General features: G+C 35.6%; 1 protein-coding gene across 1 annotated transcript in view; it reads right to left on the minus strand.

The window, feature by feature from the left end:
• Nucleotides 1-2,251: 2,251 nt before the first annotated feature.
• The window catches only part of DYNC1LI1 (dynein cytoplasmic 1 light intermediate chain 1), a 45,567-nt gene continuing 31,876 nt past the window's right edge, over nt 2,252-15,942 (minus strand). The window contains exons 5-13 of the mRNA XM_060022097.1: nt 14,118-14,287; nt 11,739-11,832; nt 8,888-9,023; nt 8,189-8,300; nt 6,388-6,447; nt 6,217-6,261; nt 5,435-5,555; nt 4,338-4,493; nt 2,252-2,498 (exon numbers count right to left, since the gene is read on the minus strand). Coding sequence (XP_059878080.1) covers nt 2,386-2,498; nt 4,338-4,493; nt 5,435-5,555; nt 6,217-6,261; nt 6,388-6,447; nt 8,189-8,300; nt 8,888-9,023; nt 11,739-11,832; nt 14,118-14,287 — 1,007 coding nt within the window. The 3' untranslated portion in view covers nt 2,252-2,385. The remainder of the gene's footprint in view (nt 2,499-4,337; nt 4,494-5,434; nt 5,556-6,216; nt 6,262-6,387; nt 6,448-8,188; nt 8,301-8,887; nt 9,024-11,738; nt 11,833-14,117; nt 14,288-15,942) is intronic.

Below are 15,942 nucleotides of genomic sequence, written 5' to 3' on the forward strand. Positions count from 1 at the left end.
GGAAGCGCCTGGGGTGCAAATAACACCGTCTTTCTTGATCCTGATGCTGGTTATATGTGGTCACTTTGTGATATTTCAAACCATACACCTGTAACTTGTACACTTTTCTGTACTGTATACTTCAATAAAAAGTGCTAAAAAAAACAAACAAAAAAGATTAAGTAGTTTAAAAACAAATTTCCTTGCAAAAATAGGGACAGGGCTTCCCTGGTGGCACAGTGGTTGAGAGTCCGCCTGCTGATGCAGGGGACACGGGTTCGTGCCCCGGTCCGGGAAGATCCCACATGCCGCGGAGCGCCTAGGCCTGTGAGCCATGGCCGCTCAGCCTGTGCGTTCAGAGCCTGTGCTCTGCAACGGGAGAGGCCACAACAGTGAGAGGCCCTCATACCGCAAAAAAAAAAAAAAAAAAAATAGGGACAAAAATAGGTTTAAACGCAGTAAACACAAGATTTTTGATTAGTTAAAACTGAATCCCATATAAAGTGAACAATTACAATTACTTCAGGTAACAATGTAATTCTGAGGATTTTCTAGTACATCTCCAATGTCACACAGAAAAAAACATGAGTTGGTCTAGACATGCAAACACAGGAGACATACCAAAGTATACCATAATGCACAGTCTGCAATGCTCTTCATTAGTTTCACTTACTTCATCAAGTACTACTAGTTTAGAAAAACTGGTCTTTACAACACCAGGACTGCAGAACCCCTTCCGGACTGAAGATTTTATCAATGGCATTTTTCATCTCATATTTTATTAAACAAAATGTTTTTGCAAATTAATTTTTCCATGCCCACAAACATCCTAAGTTTTTCCCACACTGAAACAAATTATAACCCTCTCATATATTTTTAGTATTTACATTCAACCATTAGGAGCCAAATACTATTATAAAACCAAACAGATTTTAAAGTTCTAATGAAAGAATTATGTTTGATAGTAGAGGTACTGTCCTCAAATATTTTGTTGAAAAAAAAATCTTTGGAATATATATTTTAAAGTTATAACAAAGATCAATGCAAATGGTAGTAACCATTGTCCCCCAATTATCTGAAATTACACAATAGGTCAAATGTACATGTGTTCTTTAGTTGAACTTCAGTAGGAAAATCAAACTGTTCTCATGAAGGTTCCAAAACAAGGACTAAAATCTGAGTATTGAAAAGGTGGAACTATTACCAGGTGATCTCACCTGTAAGGGAGTAGCTATGTTTCAGTGCACTTGCCAAACTTTTAAAACAGCTTGTGTCCATTAAATAATGATATAAGGCTCTATTTTTACTACTAGGAATGCTGATGTAAGATTCTGTAGTTCAAGACATGTTTATGGGGAAGATGTACTGATCAAGGTAAATTCCTTTGACAAGGCAGTGAATCTCATGTACTCATCTCTTAGAAAGAAGATCAGAAAGCTTAATAATCCTATTAAGTCAAAACACTTTAAAATACTAACAAATCTTATTCATTATATGATAAATACAAATTTAAATATAAGAGAATGCAACAAGTTATTTGAACCTGAATGCAGAGAATAAATACTTTATTAACTGATTATAGTTGAAAGTCACAAACAAAAAAGGGGTATATTAAGGCAGAGCCATATATATATATATCAATATATATAGATATATAGATATAGATATATATATATATGTAGATATATATATATATAGACAAATCCAAAGACTGTTACCTCTTTACATTTTAACAACCTCTGCATTTTTCTTTTACACATTTAGGCAGTGTGCTTTCTTTTCTTCTCAGTTAAAGAAACAAATCTTGACCAATATTTCTAAATCATATTTTGATGACAACTTACAGGATCATGGATTGAGACAATGACTAGTGTATGAAATGCTATCTGATCATTTTCTCAGCATATTCCATGTGTGGTGGTATATTTACGTTGGTGTGGAAAATCTGACAACTGATCTTCTTTTCCAGCAAAACTAACACATAATTTTTTTTAATGATTTTTTAATAGTCTTAACTAAAGTAAGCTTGGACTTCCTTCCAAGTAAGTCGAATGCCCAAAGCATATTATTTTCTGCCCTTCTCAAACCCTCCTATATGTTTTAAGTAGCCTTTAGAATATGATCACATGGCTGTATTTCAGATCTATAAATTTGAGTTTTTCAAAATCCAAAATTACTTCCTTACGCAAAGTGGCAATGCAAATAGCAATCCTACATAGTGTAGGATAATTTTTCTTCTGTATACTTCCCTTTTATAAAATGGGCAACCACATACACAAAAAAGACATGAATTTATTAGTCCATCTGAAAAAGCACTCCAGCTCCCTAATTCCACTTTTGAAGGAGAAGGCAGAGGCAAGTTTACATTATCCCAGAAAACTGAATAAATGGCTTTATTTGGTATCTTCAAGAAGCTTCTCCTTCCGTAGGAGATGCGGGTGTTGCAGGAGAAGCTGTAACTGGTTTTCGTGCAATTCTGTCTAGTTCCGCGTGAACATCTGATAGGACAGGCTTCTGGCCTATTTAAAGGAAAAGAAACCAAGATTTAGACATAAGTCAAAATATCCTTAACACCAATGTGTCTTCATTTAACAATTGCCAACAGTTTCATTAACTTTATCTAAAACACAGTTATATAAACATCCTTAATTTAAAAATAAATTCCCTTTTTTTTTTTTCTTTTTTGGCCTCACCACGCAACATGCAGGATCTTAGTTCCCTGACTAGGGAGCGAACCTGCACCCCCTGCAGTGGAAGCACAGTCTTAACCACTGGACTGCCAGGGAAGCCCCTAAATTCCCTCATTTTAAATTGTGGGGTCTGTTATCAAATAGAAGTAAAACTAGCACCTACCATTTAATCTCATAAAGGTATACTTTTTTAAAGGCATAGAATAAGAACAGTAAAAGAGAAAAATAGCAACAAAATTTCAGAATTTGGAAAGATGAGTGAGTGGTAATTAAATCAGCAGTACTGAGAAAGGTAATCTTCAATACTGAGAGTGTGAGAAGCCAGAAAATAATTCAATTTATACCCAGAAACCTGTAAAATGTTCAAAAATGGTAGCTGCAGGTACTTGTGAAAAAGGTGGCAAGAAGGTGTGATTAAAAAAGGAGAATGGGTTAAAAAGTCTGCTTGAGGAGCAATTATAAAAACAACAAAAGGAAAAGACTTCATCAAAATTCAAAACTTTTGTGCTTCATAGGACACTCAAGAAAGTGAAGGGATAACCAACATGGGGAGAAAACATTTGCAAATTCTATATCTGATAAGGGTCTAGTAAAGAGAATATATAAAAAACACTTAGAACTCAACAATAAGAGAAATAACCCGATTTTAAAATGGGCAAAGGATTTGAATAGACATTTCACCAAAGAAGATATACAAATGGTTATTAAACACATGAAAAGATTCTCAACATAATTAACTATCAGGGAAATGCAAATCAAAACCACAATGAGATACAACTTCACAGCCAAAATGATGGCTCTAACCAAAAAGATGGACAAGTGGTGATCATTTTATAATGTATAAAAATATCAAATCACTGTGTTGTACACCTGAAACTAATATATTATAAATCAATTATATTTCAATTAAAACACACACACACACACACACACACACACACACACACAAATAGAGAGACATTTTTGACTTGGTTAAGCAAAACCAAAAAAACAAAACAACTAAAACACAAAGATGAACAATAACAACTGTTGGAAGGGATGGAGAAAAACTGGGGCCCTCATAAACTGCTGGTGGGAATGTAGAATGGTATAGCATTTTGGAAAACACTTTGGCGTTTCTTTAAAAATTTAAACGTAGAGTTACCACATGACCCAGCAATTCCACTCCTAGATATATACCCAGGAGAAATGAAAACATATGTCCATCAACTGATAAATGGATAAATAAAGTATGTATGCATATCTATACAATGGAATTTTTTCAGCAGTAAAAAAAAACAAAATATTGATACATATGCTACAACATGGATGAACCTCGGAAACATTATTTTAAAGAAGGCATATACTATATGACTCCATTTATATGAACTCTCCAGATAGGCAAATACAAAGAGACAGAAAACATTGTTTGTTGCCTAGGAGGACTTCAGGGGAGGGAAGAATAACTGCTAATAGGCTGGACGTTAGGCAAGGATAACTGCTAATAGGTTGGATGTTTCTTTTTAGTGAGAAGAAAATGTTCTAAAATTAGATTATGGTAATGGTTTACGTATGTCTGTAAATATACTAAAACTTTGAATTGTACACTTTAAATGAGCAAAGTTCATGGTATGTAAATTATATCTCAATAAAACTGTTTTAAAAAAAAAAAGCTCCAGGTAACTATACCTGACTTTTTGGCAGATGGTGGCAAACCACTGCTTCCACCTCCAGCCCCACCTCCAGGGCTACCACCACCAACACCAGGGCCTCCTGGGGAACCAGTCTTTTTACTCAGCAAACTATTGAAGAAATTTGCCAGGACACCTTCACTTGTAGCTCCAGCTACAAAAAAAAAAGGTTAAGATAAAAAACTTGTACTCAAAGCATTCAACTTTTCTATAAATTATTATTGTAGAATTATACACAGAAAATGTTCCAAATTCAAGTTTAATCTTTTGAGGCTGGGTAACTTCTCTAATCTACTCATATATAAAACAAAATATGAGTGTTAAGAGCGTAAGATAATTATTAAAAAATTAGAGAGTTATTTTTAAAAGGCAAAAGGCATTTAAAACAGATTGTTAGATGCAAATATATCTCTCTTTTGAAAGGCGTTCTTCAAAAATATAACTGTTGAGAAATATTTCCTTCAAGTATTACAAAAAGTTACCCAATGCTATATGAAAACCAGTAGGAGTTCTAAGATATTAATGGGCAAAGGATAGCAATAAACAATTCACAGAAGAAAAATACAAACAGAAAGGAAATACTAGGGGGGAAAGCTCTTATTAGTTAGTACTTAGAGAATGCTGATTAGATTGTGGGCAAACTGCAACACTCAATGTTGATGACATGTAAATTGAAAAATCCATTTGAGAAACATCACCAAAAGGCATAAAAAGGTACAAACTCTCACCTACTAATCCCACTTATGGCAATTATTCCTATAGAAATAACTATAATGCATATAGTTTTTTCCTTTATGTTAACTGCAGATAACCCATTATAGGAAAAACATGAATTTCTTCAATGACCTACCATAGCAGAATGATTAAATATAACACAAAGCTTTCATAAAGCTCACAGCACAGAGCTGATATGTTAAGACTACACCATAAAATGGTTCACAGTCTGACTGACTATGAGATTGTATTGACAGACACAAAGATTAGAAGCTATTGAATAAAAATGAAAATAGCTAAAGCAAAATGTGGAATGACTCTAGGTAGATTTCTATTGTTAAATGTATTGTGTTGCTTTCTCTAAGAAAGAGAGAAATGTACCTTTCATGTTTGGATCAATTTTTTTTGACCCAGCAGGGATGGGTGACACACTGGCAACATTGGACGACACAGATCTATTTGGTGTTCGAGGGGAGCCTCCTGGGACTCTTGGCGAGGCATCCTAAGTAAAAATAGGAAAGCCATAATTACAGAACCCTGGAACTTTCAACTTCACAGAAATTATCACAAAAAGAAACTACTTTGCAACTGTCCCCCATATCTTCTACTGGTCCCTTTACGCTGCAAGCCCTGGGCAGAAGTGTTTAGCAATTGTGCCTTCATTATTAGAATACCAGAGACCCACTGCATTTTAGAATACTAACTTTCCCTTCAACGGAAAAAGAAGAACATATTGAATATGAGGTGTGGTTATGAGTATAAGCTTGGGAGTCAGATCTGGACTCCAATCTGGACTTGCATCCCATCCCACCAGCTGTAAAACCTCAGGCAAGCCATGATGTCCTCCAAAGTCTCCATTTCCCCACCAGCAAAATGGGGGACCTGCCTCATCTGGCTGTTGTGAGGATTTATAAAATAGCACATATAAACGGTTTGGCACAGTAACTCATGTGGGACAAATGTTGCAAAATAGATATTTATGATTTCAATATTCTAAAGGGAGTGAAGTTTTATCTTTTAAAATCTCACAAATTCCAGGAGAATCCTTAATTCAAGCTTATATCAAAGCATACCCATTTGAGACAGGTATATAATTAAGAAAAAAAGAACTAAAACAATATGCACTGCATTTTAGTAATTTTGTCAAAATCTGTAATACTGACCACAGGCCTTCCAGCTGCAGTTGGTGGTTGCTTTGCTAAAAGGGACTGAAAAACACACAAAAACTCTAGGTTAGATATTCAGGCATGTATTGCTGTATTTTTAAAGAAAATATGTACAAGAATAGTTTAACCATTAATCATACTAAGTCTGTTTCTGATGTAATTTCATACCTGTAGCTTCATAAGAAACACTTGGTCATCTTCTGCCACAATTTCCTTCTCATGCACAAACTGAAATGAGCAACGCATAAATGAGCAAGTCTCAATATATTATGTTAATGTCATTCACAACTTACTCTCTAGATTAGAATAATTTTTTTAAAAAACACCAAGAATATGAACATTACCTAAACCATATTTACATGGGTGAGCTGCCCTCCCCAAGGCCCTACAGCAGAGTTGTCCGATACCTATCTGCAATAATATAAATATCCTATATCTGTGCTGTGCAATACGTTAGCCTGTAGCTACTGAGCAGCTGAAATGTGGCTACTGTAACTGAGAAACTGAATTTTTAATTTTATTTAGTTTTACTTAATTTATATTTAAAAGCTGTATGTGACTAGTAGCTACTGTATTAGACAGCACAACCTGAGAGCCACAGGCGTATCAGTCATGCTTATAAAATCTGCTAAGCAACAGTTAGGTGTTTTAAAAGGGCCAATAATATCCCAGCTGAGTGAAAATCAACTTGTCCCTGGTTTCCCTGAAATAAAAACATAATGCCTCTTCTACCGGCTGAATAATAAGAAAAAAAAAGGAGTTGCAAATGTCTCCTGCTCCTCCTATTTCTGTACAAGGCACGCCATAGTCTATTTTCCACCCAGTAGCCAGAGCGATCCTTTGAAAGGTTAGGTCAGATTATATCACTCCTGTGCTCAAACTCGCCCCCCCACCCCCATCACTTTCCATCCCACTCAGCATGAAATCCAAAGTCCTGACTGCGGCCTAATGATGAGGCCTTTCTCTCCTACCACTCTGGCCCTCTGGGGCTCTTTTCCAGCCTCTCTGGCCCCCTCACACACTCCTGCCTCAGGGCATGTGCACTTCCTGCTCCCTGTGCCTTCAACATTCTCCCCTCTCATCAGAGACATGCCCTCATCATTTCTAAAACTGCAGCCCTCCCCACCTCGGTCCTCTCATTCACCCTTCCCTCACTCGGCTTCATTTCCATAGCACTGATCACCACTTGAGAGGTGGCATATATACTGATTCACTACTGCATCACCCTCCTATTCAGCACCTAGTGCCTAAACAGCGGCTCAATAAATATTTGCAAAATGAATAAAAGACAACTTAGAGCACAATTTTGCTGGTAAAAGAGAGAATGGGAAAAATTGGGTTTTTTTTTTTGATGTGTGCATTTCTTTTAACAGACATCCAAACCAAGTAACACACCAACTGATTTTTCATTTGACATTACTGTTCTTATTTCTAACTACTTAATGTAAATATTTGAGTTCTTAATTAAGAACTTTATTATATGTTAAATCAAAATTACTTTTTCCTGAAACACGTTCAAATTAGCCAGTGAGAAGTACTACATGCAAACGCTCATTTTTATACAACTTTTCATAAGCATCTATACTATCTAACCATAAATCACCATATACTGCTTAGCAAAATCAAGATATATAAAAGAAGAATACCTCCTGAAACGAGATTTAATAGTTATAAGAATGACATGTAACAGTAAAGACTAAAATTAAATCTAGGAACCTGGCACCCCTGGACAGCTGTGGGCTAGTATGAATAACTAATGACCATGAAGATGCAAGATCTGCCTAGACAGACAGAAGCCAATACAATTATTCTAACAAGGTATTCTCGGCTTTTGGTTGAGCTCTAGGTTGTAAAGTACACAACTTGATAGAAAAGGACCCCCTTACCTTTCTACCTACAATCTTAAAATTATGGACTTCCCTCTCAGTTTAAAAGCCTAAATATTAAGACTACATACTAAAACTGTTACCTTTCGGACAGGTGGTTTAGTTATGATGTCTTCAAAATTATCTTCTGCTTTTAACATTTGAAAATTTTCATGTAATATTCCTATCTTCTTATCATTATCCCACCCTGCTGGACTAGAAAGAAATGCACATGACAAATTCTCAAGCGTTTATATAGTCATTCTTTCATTCAATCCATGATCATATTAAGGGGAATATTTTTATGAAGTTAAATTTGACAAATTATGGAAAATTAATCAGTTTTATTATAATACTCAAGTTTACTAATTTCTACTTAAAATTATTATCAATCTTCCTGATTTTAAAACTGTCATTACAGGTTTCTTGGGGAGAAGGTGGTAATTATTTTTACCTCCCAATTTATTCAGATAACTTTTCAAAGCATGTCTAGATTATACATTGGGTCCTTTATGTATCATAACCAATTAGTGAGTAGATACATTGATATATGCACCCAATAGATAGTTTAGTTATAATAGCAAGCCTTTCAAAAGGGTTCAGGCCAGCAGTAAAACTAAAAGGCAAAGATAAATAAATCAAGGCAGGTTATAAATAAAACAATCTAGGAACAGATTCTCACCTACTCATCATGGAAAAGTCTACTGGTCTCACTTCAAATGAAAATGAGATGATGATGATGATACACCATCGAACTGGAGCAACAACACATGATAAAACAATACATTTAAGAGTATACTTACATAAATACTGCATCTTTTTCCACAACAATAGCAGGAATCTTATAGGGAAATCCATAGAGTTTCTGAACAATGTATTTATATACTAAATCTATATTTTTGTTTTCTTTTACTGAAGTGTAAATAAGTGCTGCACCATCTGAATGAACACCGTTAAAGAAATTTTTGGACAAACTCCATCAACAGGTACCATAAAATTTTGTGTTCTCAGCTTAGCATTTATACATATTGGTTTCAAAAATAATTTCCAAAGGTATAATTACATGGTAATCAAGGCTTTCAAAACTATAAAATACTTATATACAGGCTAAGATGCAAATAAAACTATCTCTACATAATTGATTTAACTTAGGAGGGCAAAAATCTCATTAGCCAAGAAAGTAAAGGTAAATTTAATAACTGACACCACTACTACCTCTACATTTAAAGCATATGAAGAGGCAATGTATTTTTGTCTTTAACCTTCCTAAACTTCATGAAGGAGGGATATTATTTATCAAAAACTGTTTTGCCTTTTCAACAAAAGTGGTTTGCACTAGTGTCTCTTATAGTTTTTACTAGTCCAGGAATTAGGACTTTGGGGAGAAAGCTCAGGAGATCCACTGAACAGAGAAGATGAACCATCAAGAACCATCAGGAAGCTTTCAGGAACAATCCAAGGCAAAAGTAGACTTCATGACCAAAATGCTAGCACTAGCCATTGGGTCTCAAGAGAGATGGTGACTCAGGCCAAGAGGAAATGATGAGACTAGTCTAACTTCTGAATTAGGATACTCGTATTTTCTAGGACACAAACCAAGGCTTATGAACCTTAAAATGGTATTGGCTAAATACTACTTGTCGTAATTTGGTAAAAACAAACATCATAATCTTAAGTAAATGCTTAATTGTGTGAACTTTTCATGAATGATCTTTCTCACAAGAGCCAATTTATAATTTGGAAGATTTACACAGCTGGAAATTTTACAATGCAATTAAAATTTTTTAATTTTTAAAATACAGATGATTTTGAATTGTAGTCCTCACTGACACACACACACACACACAACCCTCTCACTATCTTTTTTTTTTTTTAACTTATTTATTTATTTTTGGCTGTGTTGGGTCTTTGTTGTTGCATACAGGCTTTCTCTAGTTGTGGTGAGCTGGGGGCTACTCTTCGTTGCAGTGCACAGGCTTCTCACTGCAGTGGCCTCTCTTGTTGCAGAACATGGGCTCTATGCTCATGGGCTTCAGTAGTTGTGGCTCACAGGCTCTAGAGTGCAGGCTCAGTAGTTGTGGCGCATGGGCTTAGTTGCTCCACGGCATGTGGGATCTTCCTGGCAGGGCTTGAACCCATGTCCCCTGCATTGGCAGGCGGATTCTTAACCACTGCGCCACCAGGGCAGCCCCCCTCTCACTATCTTGAAGTGATTTCTTGTTTTGTATTCTTTTAAAATCAACCAGCTCTACTAAAGGTCTGTAATTATTGTAGTGGACAGTCTCCTTCCTGATTACATCTCTATATGTACATTTCCAAGTGTAGCTTTAAATAAATGTTTAAAGAGACTGTTTGTTCTCAAATTTTCTAATCTGCAAAGATAACAAAAAGGGCTATCAACACCTACTTCAATTATTTCTTTTTGTTTTCTTTTGCAGACAAATGCCCTTTAATTCAATCCAACTAATCATTATGTGACATGAGAAGAGAAAGTGCCATGGAGGACAAAGTACTGAAGGAAAAAGGGAAAAGGGAAACTCCCAGTGTCAAGTGATCTTATTCATTATTCAACGAGGCTCTTGCCAAGTGGTCCTTAAATTAAACGTCCATTAATGACGATGAAAAACTACAGATACTATAAACATGTGTACATTACTTATTCCTGTCTACTCCTACTATCTATCATTTCTTCACTTTTCAGACCCAAAAGCTTTGATTGGTGAATGCAACTGCAAAACATCTGATCCAAGGGGGCAAGTGAGAACACCTCTCTTTGGTGCTCTCAAGCTGTCTGAAGTTTTCAACACGAAATTCTCTTAAAAGCATTCACTCATTTTATCCTTTGTTTAGTTGTAAATGTTATTCACTGGCTCATATAATCCTTGCAACCTAGACTACACAAGATTCCTTATGCTAGGTTTTTTAACCTTGTGATCATCAGAATTACCCAGAAAGCTTTTTTAAAATTCAGCATAGATTCTCCAGCCTCCCCTTGGAATGTTCCAATTCAGTAAGTCTTAGATGGGCACCGCCAGATTTAAAAACCATTGCATTAGACTATAGTGGAGATAACAGTAAACAAATTAAAAACAAGAACACACAAACCCAAATATTGATCTTTCCCTACCACCCACCCCCAAGAAATGAATACCAGTTTTCTGCGAGAATGTTTTCAATGCCAACTCATTAGAATTTTCTACATAAGTCTGATCATTATTTTTCTTAATCACAGTAGTTTAAAAACAGCAAATCAAAGTTACATATTTCAATACTTGCTTTTATATCATTAAAAACAAGAACACACAAACCCAAATATTGATCTTTCCCTACCACCCACCCCCAAGAAATGAATACCAGTTTTCTGCGAGAATGTTTTCAATGCCAACTCATTAGAATTTTCTACATAAGTCTGATCATTATTTTTCTTAATCACAGTAGTTTAAAAACAGCAAATCAAAGTTACATATTTCAATACTTGCTTTTATATCTCAAAATACCTAGATATAAATGATTTGGGAATTGAAATTTCCAACCAGAGGCAGGAGGAAAAAAGTTTATGGAATTTCTGAAGTCATCGATTTATTCCTTTACTTAAACAAACAAACAAGCAAACAGCTAAGGAACACTGCACCAATCAATGTATTAAAAGGATACACTGTAAACAAAACTTCCGGATATGAGACTGAATAAAATCGAAATGCTCATCTCTGTAGTCATGTTCTTTCTCCAACACACTAATGGCATCACACTAATGGGTTAAAATAATTTAAAAAACAATATTAACTTTAAATAATAATATAATGATTTAAACAGTTCAATGTTGGGTGAGGGAATATCACAAAACTACCACTCTGATACAGTGACTCATCAGTAGAACCTAGAATATTAATTACTCCTATATGTCTAGAGACTTTTAGTTGGAGTCGTAAGACTAATGAATACTTTTATTTCTTTAAAAAGCTCTGATTTCTATGATATATTGAATGAGATGAGAACACCAAAGAGAAAGTTTTAGTACATAAAGGAATGAAGAATAACAGGACAAGCTTATAATGGGCGGTCATACTTGCTAACTCAACGACTTATGTCCTAGAACAAAGTTTTTAAGATCTAAAATCTATTCTAGTTCTATAAAACACTCTGTATATCCAGGGAGTCTGCACCTCTCACTATTTCCCCTTTGTTCCTCTGCTTATTTGATAGCTCTTAATTGACCTTTATTTCTTTTCTGGTGCTTTTATTCACTCTCACTTCAATTTCACCAACAGCAAAAAAGGGGAATTACAGGCTATTTCTGAAATGTCACCTGTACAATCAATGAAACAATTCTGAATTCTGCTTGCTACAAAAAAAATGTTAGAAAAAAATTAAGGCATGTTCAAACATCATGATATCCAAATAACTTCATCAAAACTTTTGTGAATTGAAGGTTATGAAATTTAAAAATAAACAATGTCCATCATACCTAATATTAGTTTGGGGGCAAATTTGATGTCATTTTTTTTGATATGTAATTTTTTGTTATGCATATATATAACATAGGACAGTCTCCTTAAATAAACATGATATAGCATACTGTCTATGTTATAGAACACTGAGTAATTATTTCAAAGTATTAAAGATACTTATATTATTATATTGTTGACTTATGACATTTTTGGTGAAGCATGATAGTTTAGTAAACTTTTTAAAACATTTTTAACTGAAATATGAGGATCTGGCAAGAAACCTAGTCTCTCTGTCTCAATTTCAAGCGTCTTTAAACTGAGTTGAACTACCATTCTTCATCTACCCTGAGACACACATTCCCCCATCCCCCCACACACTTTAAAAGCTCTTAAACTGAAGCAGAACTGACAGTGTCTTTGATTCTGTGAAATACTGTAGATGATCTCTTTTGGCTTGAAAATTTTAAGAATCTATGACTCATCTGATACTGATTCAGGTCCCCTGAAAGCTTGACATTTTTTCTTTGAAAAATAAAGGGCTTTTTATAAGGCAAGTTGTGGTGTAAAAACAGGAAAATATCTGCCAATAAACAGCTCTTTGCCAAACAAAATAAAACCCAAACAAACCACAGACAAAAGGATTCTATTGTAAGAGTTTAAGCACAATTTTATGCAAAAGATATAAGTAACAATTAACTACACCTGAATCACCATTTGAAAAGCAGACAATAGACTTTGACTTAATTATTTTAAATGCTCCCCCCACATTCCTTTGTTATTGATAATTTTTGTAGTGTTTAAAGTAAAACTTAAGCTATATTTAAAACTTTTTATATTTTTATTCCAAAGGTGAACAAATTCCACACCCTCCTTCACTCAGTTGTGAAAATTTTACATTACAAAAAGCATAATAATTTTAGATCTCAAAAGCGTTTATATGTTCTGTAATTATCTTAACTATTCCATGGCTTACACAGTAAAGACATACTACTTAGGACCAAATAGGAAGAAGGTGAACTTTAAATTATTTTTTAAAGGAAATTTGATTGTATTATAAAGTGTATACAGTGACAGAACTAAATTAACAGAATTTTTATAATAGTAATCCTACCAGAATCTCTTAAATAAAGGCCTTTGATAACTGCATATCAACTTTACATAATGAGTATTGATACATCTTTAAAATTAAGTCTATTTTAAGTACATTTTCTAATATCAAGATATTAGTATATAAAACTTACTGTGGAAAAATATTTTATTTTATGAAGTTGATAGTTTTCATCTTACCTGTAACTATCTCTACTAAACTGACTATACAATTTGAAGTCTAACTGGAATTAGGAAAATGAAATTTGATCACAAATTTTAGAATATCTGAAGTAACATTTTCTTTCAAAGAAAACTATGATTAAGTTCACAAAACAAACATGTGAATATCATTCAATATTTTAAACTATTATATCTTCTTATTAAGAAAAGTTACCTAGGAAAACTAATGTGTCAACTCCAAAAGGAGCCTAGAAAATAAAACAGTTGTTCATCCTTGGTTAGTATCAGTAGTAGAATCTGTAGGAAGCAAACTAACCTTTGTGCAAACTACTAGTACTGGAATGCCCAAGTTCTGTGTAAGTGTATCTGCACCCAGAGGTAAAACCACACTGTCGTCTTTGTCTTCCTGTGATGCGGTAGTTCTTCTCTGAGGAGAAGCTGGGAAATCTTCTCCTGGCTCTACATATTCTTGAAAGTCTCTAATCACTGAAAATCAAAGTAAATAATTTAATACATAGTTTAGAAATGGCTTTTCATTTCGGCAGGTAGCTTTTCTGCCGTCTAAATACATATGTTACTAGAGTTCACACTTAGTCTTGTGTAAGAAACAAAAAGGTTTTGAGAAATCCAATTCAAAGACAGTACAGAAACTCTGGACCCACATTAATTATCAGGAGGCAGAATAAAACACTGAGTGGCTCCAAAGAGTGGGGTTCAATGCAGGCCTGGTTCAATCTGTGCAAATTACTGTGGGCAAGTCACAACTGAGCTCTGTTCCTCTACCCTCTCTAATTCACAAAGAGCACTGAAAGGATAGAAGAAAAAATAAATACGTGGGGGGGGAAGGTTTCCACAATCTAAAAGAGAGTTCCAGATGGCTTTCTAATATTAACTTCCTTTCTCAAAACCCTTTATTCAGGTCTCCTCCTCTTTACCTAGGTGCAATCTTGAGCCATGTTTACCCTATAACCCCCATAAAAACTAGGGAGATATTATCAATACTAGTAAGTTTTTAGAAATCGTTTGCAAAATTGTCAAAACCTTCACTTAAAAAAAGTTAATGTGGGAGAGGAACCAAGATGGCAGAGTAGAAGGACGTGCTCTCACTCCCTCTTGCAAGAACACCAGAATCACGACTAGCTGCTGTACAATCATCGACAGGAAGGCACTGGAACTCACCAAAAAAGATACCCCACATCCAAAGACAAAGAAGAAGCCACAATGAGATGGTAGGAGGGGCCCAATCACAGTAAAATCAAACCCCATAACTGCTGGGTGGGTGACTCACAGACTGGAGAACACTTATACCACAGAAGTCCACCCACTGGAGTGAAGGTTCTGAGCCCCACATCAGGCTTCCCAACCTGGCGGCCCGGCAATGGGAGGAGGAATTCCTAGAGAATCAGACTTTGAAGCCTAGTGGGAATTGATGGCAGGACTTCGAAGGACTGGGGGAAACAGAGACTCCACTCTTGGAGGGCACACACAAAGTAGTGTGTGCATCAGGACCCAGGGGAAGGAGCAGTGACCCCAGGGGAGACTGAACCAGACCTACCTGCTAGTGTTGGAGGGTCTCCTGCAGAGGCAGAGGGTGGCTGTGGCTCACTGTGGGGACAAGGACACTGGCAGCAGAAGTTCTGGGAAGTACTCCTTGGCGTGAGCCCTTCCAGAGTCTGGCATTAGCCCCACCAAAGAGCCCAGGTAGGCTCCAGTGTTTGGTTGCCTCGGGCCAAACAACCAACAGGGAGGGAACCCAGCCCGACCTATCAACACTCAAGTGGATTAAAGTTTTACTGAGCTCTGCCCACCAGAGCAAGAGTCAGCTCTACCCACCACCAGTCCCTCCCATCAAGCCTCTTAGATAGCCTCATCCACCAGAGGGCAGACAGCAGAAGTAAGAAGAACTACAATCCTTCAGCCTGTGGAACAAAAACCACATTCACAGAAAGATAGACAAGATGAAAAGGCAGAGGGCTATGTACCAGATGAAGGAACAAGATAAAACCCCAGAAAAACAACTAAATGAAGTGGAGATAGGCAACCTTCCAGAAAAAGAATTCAGAATAATGATAGTGAAGATGATCCAGGAACTTGGAAAAAGAATGGAGGCAAAGATCGAGAAGATGCAAGAAATGTTTAAT

Source organism: Delphinus delphis, chromosome 10 (assembly GCF_949987515.2).
Source record: "Delphinus delphis chromosome 10, mDelDel1.2, whole genome shotgun sequence".
Classification (NCBI taxonomy): domain Eukaryota; kingdom Metazoa; phylum Chordata; class Mammalia; order Artiodactyla; family Delphinidae; genus Delphinus; species Delphinus delphis.